At 44.7% G+C, this 12,212-nt stretch overlaps 1 protein-coding gene across 1 annotated transcript in view; it reads right to left on the reverse strand.

Moving 5' to 3' along the window:
- The window catches only part of LOC146620904 (voltage-dependent N-type calcium channel subunit alpha-1B-like), a 149,221-nt gene that overhangs the window by 79,158 nt on the left and 57,851 nt on the right, over positions 1-12,212 (reverse strand). The window contains 1 exon segment of the mRNA XM_085367722.1: positions 709-812. Within this exon segment, the coding sequence (XP_085223848.1) occupies positions 709-812 (104 nt within the window).

Below are 12,212 nucleotides of genomic sequence, written 5' to 3' on the forward strand. Positions count from 1 at the left end.
CATCTTGAAGAAGAACAACGGGAATTGAGAAACCTGGTGACCAGTGATGGACATTAGACTACTGTAAAATTGGAAGCAGTTTGTTCGCACTAACCAAATCAACTACCATCTTCATCTCATGTGCCCCCCCCTGGCGCCAGCTGGATGCTCAAGGCAAAAGCTGACAGGAATAACAAATTCTCCTTTTTTTCTCTTCGTCTTTCCTCATGTTGTGCATTTTCCATTGTTATACCCAACCTGTCTTCCACATATGATGTTTGTGTAATGTATGTATGGTCGGAAGGGTAAGATGGCTCTGGCAAAGGTCGGCAGCCTTAACCCAATTTCCTTTGGGGTCAACCTTCAGGATCAATAAAGTTTTATTGAATTGAATTGAAAATGAATTGAATTGGTAATGCCACTGTGGTTATGTCTTTGTTATAGTCTACAGCCTTGAAAAATTCTCAACTGAAATGTAGAATTTGTATGTTTAAACACACAGGTAGACACAAATGCTTTGTGAGAACATGCCCTTTCTCAACATGGTATGACTCAAAGAATATTTAACTACTTGCAGCAATGAACCAGTACAGGTTTCTGTTTCCCCATTTTATCTTATCTTTGGCAAGCCAACAAGGTGCAGCGACTTGGTAAGATAAAGCTGGGTTCAAATATAAGGAATAGTTTTAGGAATTTTTATCTCAGACCATCCTCATAGTTTGTACTCACCCTGACAGCACACCTAGCACCAGGTTGAGCATGAAGAAAGAGCCGATGATGATGAGAGGGATGAAGTACAGCCAGTTCCACATGTTCCCTGAGGCATCATTGGCCTGAACACATAAACACATAGAAACAAAGACTAGAACTGTAAATACCACTCTGTGATTGTACTTATGGGATAAGACTGATTTATGCATGTTTTTATGTCTGCTCTGTGTGTATTTTTCTTCATTTCAAGCAATCTTCTAAAAATACTAACACCAACCTATATGTTTGTTCATTTGTTAGTATTGACAGGTTTCTATGGGCTCAAATTGTGGTCATAAATATTTTATACTTGTAAATCAAATGCGTAGTTGTGAACTGAGTTTTGTAACCCTGTAAACCAAAATGTGTGAAAGTTTTCCGTTTGCTTTGTATCTATAACCAGACCTCAATGAAAAGAATTTGTAACTCGTGTTCCCAGTGAAGAAGTAGGAGCCTACCAGTCAAAAGTTTTAGAACATCCCAATTTTTCCAAGTCCCTTGAATAGGTTGACAAAGGTAAGTGGTGAACTGCCAGAGGTCAAAAAAAAGAAAGAAAAGGTAAGCTCACCCAAAACTGAAAAATAATGTACATTTCAAATTATACAAAAATGCTTTTTTTTTCCAACACAACACAAATTGGGTTAACAATTTAAAACTGTTCTGCAGCAATGGAGGTTGATCAAGCTGTGAATGCTGGCTCTAATAATTCCTACAGGTGTTCCAACTTTTCTGGATTACTTACAACCTGTCTGCATAAAAGTGTTGCATCAGTTGAACAGTATTGTAGGGCTGCACAATTAATCATTAGAAAATCGCAATCTCAATTCATACTTATGTGTGATCACATTTCTAAATGACAACAATAACAAAACAAAAAAAAAAGTGACGATTGTACGGCATTTTGATCCGGGACATAATCTGCAAGAAAACAAGCGCTCACTCTTCCTGCTCAACAAATGACAAGGGCGGAGCCTTATACCACGTGATTCAGAAGCCAGCTGGCAGGAAAAAACAACGGAGAGCACGTGAGAGAAACTGCCTGAGGGGAGAAAACACAGTGAGCGCAGAGGAAAAGCTCACTGATGGCAGTGAGAATGAAAACCCAACTGTAAAATTAATTCCAAGAAAAGGTTCTCATTCCCCTGTGTGGAAGTTTTTTGGTTTTATAGAAGACAATGAGAGTCAAAATTATATCATTTGCAAGCTGTGTTTTGCCATAGTAGCAGCACCACAAGCTAACACTACGAATTTGTATAACCACCTTAAATGTCACCATAAAGTGCAATATGACAAAGCTGTAAAGGCCAAGAAAGTGACAGGAGAAAATCCGTCCCAGTCAACCACCCAAACATCAATAATGGGAACCTTATACAGCGCTTCCCCATACCCGTTGAACTCCCGCAGGCACAAAGAAATTACGGAAGCTATCACTTATCACCTGGCTAAAGATATGGCTCCCATCAACACTGTGCAAAACGAGGGATTTAGGAAAATGCTACACAGTGCCGTCCTGCAACTATTTTTCAAATGTTGCACTACCTGGTCTATACACGCAGTGTCGAGCAACGGTGGAGACGGAATTACAAGCAGTACAACATTTTGAAAAAAAATAAAGCCTCCGGAACGATCTCTACCGCCATCGGAGCCATTTTCTGGTGAGTTCCACAAGTGTGCTGGTTTCCTAACACAGATCACGTTGCCTTTTAGGCAGCTGCGGCAGAATTATGAAAGTGATGGAGCAAAAATTGCCTTTTTTGTTCAGTTACTCCGCGGTCAAGCCTTAAACTGGGCTCAAGCAGTGCTACAAACCGACCAGGAGATTGCTTATGCTGAATTTCTCTCAAAGTTTATAAGTGTGTTTGAAAGGGGCACCGGAGCAGAAGCAGCGGGTCACTGTTTGCTGAACTTAAAACAAGGAAGACGGTGTATGGCGGACTTCTCTGAGGAGTTTTGGACACTGGCTGAGGAGACTGGATGGGGGCAGCCCACGTTGATAAGTACTTTATTAAACTGTCATGGTCCTGGGTCATTTTGACCCAGTGTTCTTAGTTTTCCTGTAGTTTTGTATTTTGTTCCTTATGTCCATTGGATTGTTTGGTTTGGTATTTGGATTCCCCCTGTGTCCATGCTTTTATTGTGGTGTTTGTTCTGGTACCGTGTTCCCGTCCTTTGTGTTCTGTGTTCTCGTCATCCCCTCGTATTCATCCTTGTTCTCTGCCTCTCTCTCTCTGTGCTCATCTCTGTGTACTGTGTTGTGTTTAAGGTCCACATCTTGGTGTCAGTATTTTCAGTTTCGTGTCCTCCCTGCTCGGTCATGAGTAATTGTCTTCAGCTGTGTTCCCCGTGTGTTCCCACTTCCCTCGTTACCTTCTTGTATTTATGTCAGAGTGTCCCTTTGTTCTGTGTTGCGTCGTCCCTCTAGGTTGTGTGCATTTCCCGTGTCTTCCCAGCGCCTCAGCTTTAGTTGCTCCCAGTATAGTTTTTGTATGACTTCTTATCAGAGGTGTGGACTCGAGTCACATGACTTGGACTCGAGTCAGACTCGAGTCATTAATTTTATGACTTTAGACTTGACTTGAAAAAATGTTCTAAGACTTGTGACTTGACTTGGACTTTTACACCAATGACCTGGGACTTGAATTGGACTTGAACCGGTTTACTTGAAAAGACTTGATATTTCACCCCAAATATAAAATTTAACATGCATATTATATAGAGATTGAAAATGTGACGTCATTCAGGGGTAAAACCGCAAAGGATTCTGGGAACTCGTGGCAAGAGGTACTAGCGCACGCAGGCTTTCAATTGAAATCAGTCACACAGCGATAAAAAAGAAACACACAAATGGCAAGAAGCTGTTGAATTATTAACTGCAATAGCCGGTCGCATGACAGCCACGGAAAGCCGACGGGTAAAGAGATCGGTTGTTATCGGATTATGTCGTTGAAGAGAAATTGTTCGAGCCATGTTTCCGAAGTAACAAAGAGGCGACGGATGGCCTGGATTGCAGCCATTCAAAGACCAAATATAACGTCCCAGAACACTCCAGCTCACAGGTTAGTCTGCTCCAAGCATTCCCACAAAGGCAAGTCTTCTGTTGTAGTTAATGCGCCATTTTCATAACATAATTGGTGATATAGGTTACAAGCAAGTCTGGCGCTGAACAGAAATTGTCGCGCTATGCTCCTGTGTTTATTGTGCATAAATAGTGAATTATCCTGACACAATATTGCGTTTCGCTTCTGTTATTATGGTACATTGACAAAAACATATACTTTTATTCACAGGATAAAACAGGTTTTTTGTATCACTAATTGCCCAGTATGATTACAGCATACAGTATTATTGTCACTGCTACATTTCTGTAACGCGTACCAGAAATTATTTCCACTGCTAATTAATTACCGTTGAGCGTAAAGGTCCTATTAATAAACGGTTAACGAATGTGTATTTATGATGACGATTTGTGAGACTGGTAAACTTACCTTTGTTCATACGATGGTCTTTCGTTCTACACGGTGCATTTCAAGGTCCTGTACCCATCCGTCGGTAAACTGTACCTGGGCTTGTTGCAGTGACCTGAAGTTACTAAACTTCATGAGTGTGTGCACTCACTCCAAGAACCGTATAATTATAAATATGCATATAAATATGCTACAATGAGATAGCTGACTTCATCTAACTAGCAAATGTTGTCCAGGCTACGTTGGTGATGCAGTTTTTTTTAATATGTATAATATTTTTGTCATGCGATTTTAAAGCCGGTCCTACAACCGCATCCAAGAATAACATGCAGCTCGTCTCAGAACTGTCGGTGAAAATTATTCTTGGAGCTAGGTTTAATTGAGCTGCATTTTAAAGAGGTGCAATTTCACAATTTGTGTATATTTTCTAAGTTCACTATTTTGTCATGTGTTGAGAAAAACACAGATTTAAAAATTACATGGTCTAATATTTACATTTAGCATATAACTGCAACATTCTTTTTTCGTTTTTTTTTTTTTTTTTTAAGACTTGAAAGGACTTGAAATTCAAAATTTCAGACTTGTGACTTTACTCGGACTTTTGCACCAGTGACTTGAGACTCGACTCTGACTTGCCTGACATTACTTGAGACTTGACTTGAGACTTGAGGATAAAGACTTGAGACTTACTTGAGACTTGCAAAACAATGACTTGGTCCCACCTCTGCTTCTTATGTTCCTGTTAATAAAGACCTGCCTTTGAGTTCATCCCCGTGTGTCTAGAGCCGTGCATTTGGGTCCTCTCTTGCCTTCACACAGCCGCCGCATGACATAAACAATGTTTGTGATGAACTCAAGGGTGAAATACTAATGAGAGAATTGCCCAAAACCCTGTCGGAGGTGATAACCTTATGTGTGAACGTAGATGAACATATGAGGGTGCATCGCTGCACCGGCAACTACAGTTCCCGGAGGCCCGTGGGGCGAGCGGAGACAGCTTCTAGCGGAAGCGGAGGTAGAGATCGGGATGTGGATCGCGGCGATGAGCATGAGCAACCAATGCAGATCGGACGCTCCCAATTCTCCCCGGAGGAACGAGCCCGCCGATGGAGGGCCGGTGAGTGCTTTTACTGCGGCCGCAAGGGCCATATCGCCATTGTCTGTCCAGCACGGCCAAAAGACCACGTCCGCCGGTAGAAAGGAGGGTACGGGTGGGCGAGGTCTCCTTTTCACATTCTCCTCCACGTTTCATGCTAGCTGCTAAAGTGACTGTCCACTCTGCCTCCCACTCCCTTCAGTAGCTGATTTGACTGGAGCAGAGTTTCATGGATGCTTCCCTGGCTCTTGAACTCAAAGTTAACACACAAGCATTGCCCCACGCCTTGCAGGTTACCACTTTAAATGGTCAGCGTCTTCCCAATATAACTCTTATTACAGAACCCGTGTCCCTAACTCTATCTGGTAATCACAGTGAAATGTTACAGTTTTATGTTTTTCAAGCTCCTCTCACACCCTTAGTGCTGGGATTTTCATGGTTGCGCCAGCATAACCCCGTACTCGACTGGAAAGAGGAGAGGGTTCTGGGGTGGGGTGAGGAATGTCACATGACCTGTTTAAAAGGTTAAGGTTAAGGTTAAGGTTCTTTATTTGTCACATGCATAGTTATACAAGTATAACACACAGTGAAATGTAGCCTGACATGCTCCTCGACAAAAAATGGGGGGGGGGGGGGGGGGTGTAGAGGAAAAACATTAAAGCTGCTACTCCTGTAAAAACATCATGTAACCCACCACCACACTAGTCCCCTGACCTTTCAGCCATTCCGTCGGAGTATCATGATCTCAACCAAGTGTTTTGTAAGGACCGAGCCCGCTTTCTTCCTCCTCACCGCCCGTACGTTTGCAGTATTGATTTGCTCCCAGGTGCACCCCTTCCCACTAGTCGCTTGTACAGCCTCTCTCAACCTGAACGTGAATGCATGGAGAAGTACATCAATGAATCCTTGGCTAATGGATTGATTTGCCCCTCTTCATCCCCTGTGGCTGCTGGGTTCTTCTTTGTGACTAAGAAAGATAAAAGCCTCTGGCCATGTATTGATTTCCGGGGCCTCAATAACATCACCATTAAGAATAAGTACCCTCTGCCATTCTTGTCATCCGCTTTTAAACTCCTGCAGGGGGCGACCATCTTCACTAAACTCGATTTGCGAAATGCTTACCACTCAGTCAGGATAAGAGAGGGAGACGAGTGGAAAACAGCCTTCAACACGCACCTGGGCCATTTTGAATACTTGGTCATGCCGTTTGGACTAACTAATGCTCCCACTGTTTTTAAAGGTCTAGTAAATAATGTGCTCCATGATTTCATCAATCGTTTTGTGTTTGTGTACCTTGATGACATTCTCATCTTCTCCCGCTCTCTCTCTGATCATGTACACCATGTCAGACAAGTCCTGCAACGCTTCCTGGAGAATCGCCTGTTTGTTAAAGGAGAAAAGTGCGAGTTTCATGTGAGTACTGTGTCATTCTTAGGCTACATCATTGACCGGGGCGATTTAAGAGCCGATCCAGCTAAAGTACAAGCAGTCTTGGACTGGCCCACTCCACCTAATCGTAAGCAGCTTCAACGGTTCCTGGGTTTCGCCAACTTTTATCGGAGGTTCATTCGTGACTACAGTAAGATTGCTTTGCCGCTAACTTCCCCTAAGGTACCTTACTGCTGGGATGATCGAGCCCAGGAGGCCTTCACGCAGCTAAAGAAACGCTTTGCTTCGGGTCCCATCCTCAGGCAGCCGGATCTCAAGCGGCAGTTTATTGTAGAGGTGGACGCCTCGGATATAGGAGTTGGAGCCATTCTCTCCCAACAACAAGAGGGTAAGCTCCACCCTTGCGCTTACTTTTCCCGTCGTCTCCCTCCCGCAGAGCAGAACTATGACATCGGGGACCGGGAACTGCTAGCAATCACACTCGCCCTGGAGGAGTGGCGCCACTGGCTAGAAGGCGCAGCGGAACCCTTTGTAGTATGGACAGATCACAAGAACCTCGAATACATCCGGTCGGCTAAACGGCTAAACGCCCGACAAGCCAGGTGGGCTCTGTTCTTTACAAGATTCTGCTTTACAATCACCTACAGGTCCGGTTCACGGAACGTGAAACCCGATGCTCTTTCCCGCCAATTCACCGCCTAAGAGGATCAGGCCCGTGACTCTCCTATTCTCCCTCCCACATGTGTAATCGGAGTCCTGTCATGGGAGATCGAGTCCCGGGATCCCAGCAGAAATAGTCTCGGACCGGGGTCCACAGTCTCTCGTCAGGTTTTCATCCGCAGACCAACGGTCAAGCAGAATGGGCCAACCAAGAACTCAAGGCAGCTCTCCGCTGCTTGACGTCCACTAATCAAATCACCTGGAGTGACCAACTGACGTGGGTGGAGTATGCCCACAACAGCCTTACCTCATCCGCCACTGGCGTCTCTCCATTCGAGGCCTCCCTGGGGTCTCAACCCTCCCTGTTCCCAGCAATCGAAGGTGAGCACTTTGTGCTCTCTGTTCAGCAGCACCTGCAGCGATGTCGGCGTGAAAGGCGGGCCACTAGAGCTGCCCTTCTTTGCACTGCAGACAGAAACAAACAGCTGGCGGATCGCCACTGGACCCCCGCCCCGGCATACTCCTCTGGACAGAAGGTTTGGCTCTCGACTCGGTATGTACCTCTCAGGACTGAATCACAAAAACGTTCCCCCACCTTTATTGGACCATTCAAAGTAGACTCCATTGTTTATCCCGTTTCTGTGCACCTCAAGCTCCCCAGGACCATGCATATCCATAATGTGTTTCATGTCTCACAAGTTAAGCCCCATTGTTCCAGTCCTCTGCGTGTAGATCCTGAGAGTAACCCATGACATCTTTCCTACAGAGAAATTGCAAAGAATGTCAAGGTGTCAGTGAGTACAGTTTCCTTCACCATCAAAAGGCACTCAGAAACAAACTCTGACAGGAACAGGTCAGGGATACCCAAAGCCACAACTGAATCAGAGGACAAGTTTCTGAGAGTCAACAACTTGCGTGACAGGTGGCTCACAGGACAACGGCTTCAAGCACAGCTCGATAGTGGTCATAGTAAGTAAGTCTTAGTTTCAACTTTCAGGTTTGACAGGATGAGATGCAGCAAGAAAGCCATTGCTAAGCATAAGACAAACAGACTTCCCTGAGCCATGAAACACTGCCACTGGACTACTGAAGACTGGAAGAAGGCATTGTGGACTGATGAATCAAAATTTGAAGTCTTCAGTTCATCACTTTGTATGTCTTTGAGTAGGTGCCACAGTGTGTGGCGTCAACTGTCAGACATGGAGGAGGAAGTGTGATGGTCTGGGGTCGGTGACTTGTACAGAGTGAGAGGGACCCTGAACTGAAACAGCTACCACAGCGCCATGCAGTACTTGTGCAAAATGAATACCAAAAAAAAAAAGAATTTAAAAAAGTAGTGTAGCAGCATATACTGGGAGAAAAAATAAAACAAAGTTACATTAATATTAATCCTAAAGGTCATCTATAGAGTGAGGAGTTGTACAGTGTTATTGCCACAGGTAGGAAGGATTTCCTGTGGTGGTCAGTTCTGCATTTTGGGGAGATGAGTCTTTTGCTGCGTGTGCTCTGATAATCGAGGCGTACATGGGGTGAGAAGAGTTGTTCATGATACTGAGGAGCTTTTTTAGCATTGTCCTCTCAGACAATCCACCAGGATTTCCAGTCTGACACCCAGGACAGAACCAGCCTTTTTAACCAGCTTGTTCAGCCTGTTGGCATCAGCTGTCTTCACCCCACTGCCTCAGCACACAGCCGCAAAGAACACAGCACTCTCAACCACAGAGTGATTGAACATGGTCATTTTCCTACAGACATTAAAGGACCTGAGGCGCTTCAGTAGGAAAAGCCGACTCAGCCGATTCAGTGTTCTTGGACCAGTCCAGTTTACAGTCAATGTGTATCCCCAGGTACCGGTAGTCTTCCACGACCTCAGCCCCTTTGATGGGGAACAGGGGTAGGAGGAGGAGCAGGCTTCCTAAAGTCCATGATCAGTTCCTTTGTTTTTATGATGTTATGTTGTAGATAGTTTGTAGATAGCTCACACCACTCAACAAACCTGTCCGCCACATTCCTGTATTCCTCCTCCTGTACGTCCCTGATACAGCCCAGAGTCATCCGAGAATTTCTGCAGATGACATGACTGAGACTTGTACCTGAAGTCAGATGTGTAGAGGGTGAAAAGGAAGGGTGACAGGACCTTCCCCTCTGGCACCCCCATGCTGCTCAGGATGTTATCCGACCAGCAGCTCTTCACCCTATTTAACAGACTTGTTAAATAGTCTGTGATCCAAGCTACCAGTGGGGCATCCACCTGCATTTCTGTGAGCGAATTCCCCAGCAGTGATGGTCTGATTGTGTTAAAAGCACTAGAGAAGTCAAAGAACATGACCCTCACAGTGCTCCCAACAATGTCCAGATGAGAATAAGCATGGTCCAGCAGGTAGATGATGGCATCTTCCACACCGATACGGGGTCGATAAGCAAAATGCAGGGGTCCAGCCAAGGCTGCACCAGCGGACGCAGGATGAGTCTCTCCAGCATCTTCATAACATGTGAAGTCTGAGCCACTGGCCTGCAGTCACTGAGGGTCGACAGATTGATCTTTTTGGGGACAGGGACCAGGCAGGATGTCTTCCAGAGTGATGGAAACCTCTGCAGGTTCAGACTCATGTTGAAGATCCGATGTAGAACTCCACGCACAGCACCTTGGGACTGACACCATCAGGGCCTGCAGCTTTACTGGACTGGAGTCTGCCCAGTTCTGTTTTGATGTCATCTGCTGAAAGGGACAGAGTGAGACAGGCTGAGGGGGGAGGAGAGGGGGGAGGAAAATATGGGAAGAGCTAGGAGTGGAGACAGGAGACGCAGGGCAACCAAACCTATTGAAGTGCAGACTTAGGTTGTTGTTGAATGTGCATTCAACGTCCCCCTCCATTCCCACACCTGTCTTTTGTCTCTGGCCAGTAATGGCCCGCATTCCATTCCACACCTCCCTGGTGTTGTTTTCTTGGAGTTTGCTTTCCAGCTTCCTTCTGTAGGACTCCTTTCCCTCAGCACTCTTGGCTTTCAGCTCCTTCTGCACCAGGTTCAACTGTTCTTTGTCCCCGTTTCTAACAGCTCTCTTTTTCTTGTTTAGTGTAGCTTTGATGTCTTTGGTTACCCAGGGATTATTGTTGGAGAAGCAGCAAATGGTTTTTTTGGGAACCACCTTGTCTACACAGAAATTAATATAATCTGTAACACAGCCTGTGAGATTAGCTATATTGTCCCCATGAAAGTCATAAAGAAAATCCCAGTCTGTTGACTCAAAGCATCCCTAAAAAGTCTAACAGTTTTTATGGCTGGAGGTTGTCTCTAAATGGCAGGTTTGTAAAGGGGCTGGAGGTAGACAAGGTTGTGATAAGGCCTGCCTAGAGGAGGGAGAGGGATGGAGGTGAATGCCTCAGTAGCATTGGTATAAAACAGGTCTAGTGTTTGATTTTGCAGTCCACATAATACTTGAATGTAGGTAAAAAAGTGGAGAGGTTAGTGTGGTTGAAATTGCCCATTACAGCCACAAACACGGAGGGGCTTCGATTCAGAAGGTCTGCTGTCGCAGAGCTGATGATGTCATAAGCCTGCAGCGTGTTAGCAGCCATGTCTCTGTGAAAAACACAACACTGCATTCTCAGAAAAGTTTCTTCGTCCTCGTTAGCGTCACGAGCTTGTCCATTTTATTTAGCAATCGGTCTGACGTTACCAGTCACTACTGACGGGAGAGCAGGACGAAATCTTTTTCTCTTCAGTTGTCGTGCCTTCTCGGCTCTGCAGCCGTGGTAAATCCTTTTGATCACCGCGGGGACGCCAGCGGGGACGCCAGTGGGGACGCCAGTGTGGCTAAACTGCCGAAGTCCCAGTAGCTGATCTCGACTGTAAACAAAGGGGCAGTGTGGCGTCGCGGTCATCTCAGAGGACTTGTAGTTTTGAATTACTTGTCAAATGGATAGAATTACTTGCCTGTGCAAGTATACTGAAGAAAACACCCTACTCAGTAGAAAATACGAAAATGACAAATAAATGACAAATACATAAAACCAGAAGTAAGGACACTGGCCCTTGAGGACTGGAGCTTGACACCCGTGGTGTATAGGATCACAGTCTTAGGCCTTTTCCACATTTAAAAACTAAATTGTTTTTTTTTAAATGTGCATGTCCAGAATCACTCCCTTTCCCTGTTAGAAACTACATTAGTAATTAAACCGTTTTAGTATTTTTTTTTCTTAACAAGTGACTTTTTGTCCTGACTCTTTCTTCAATGAACTACAATTATGAGGTGTAGAAGTTTATAACTAAGAAGAAAGGCTAAACTTTTTCTTTGAAGGAGAATCTATTGGCTAGCACTGCTTGCATCTTCTGTATACCAAGCTATTCAAATGTGAGGATATTTGGGAAAAATTGAGTCAAGCAAGAGATTAAAGATCCCAAGGACACCAGCAAACCTATAACACAATTGCTAGAAAAGAAAATAATCAAGGTGTTGCAATTCATTCCCTTAACCAGATTGAAATGCTGTTACATTGTTTTGTATCACCAAATACTCGCAACATTCAAAGAACTGAAGAAAGATTCTATAGAACAAGAGGTCATAATTTTCCACAACTGATAATATAATCTAGAAAACAATTACTTCAGTTGCTGTTGGGTAAACTTTTTCACATTTCATTTTGTTATTTTTTTCAATTTGTTTTTTAATGTGAGCTCACATTTTGGGGGGATAGCTGTGATGGGGTGTGGCTTAGTTGCAGAGGAGTGGTGGAGCAGTGGATTCAAGGTGTGGTGTCAGTGGGAGGCTGCTGTCAGAGGAGGTGAACATCATCTAATCATGCCTTCCCTATTTCAGTAGGCACCGGGGCTGGAGAGAAGAGGTCTAAGCAGCTGGCGGCATACTGTGAGTA

Source organism: Diplotaxodon limnothrissa, linkage group LG12 (assembly GCF_057381915.1).
Source record: "Diplotaxodon limnothrissa isolate DT_005_m linkage group LG12, D_limnothrissa_male_GT1.1, whole genome shotgun sequence".
In the NCBI taxonomy this organism is placed as follows: Eukaryota; Metazoa; Chordata; class Actinopteri; order Cichliformes; family Cichlidae; genus Diplotaxodon; species Diplotaxodon limnothrissa.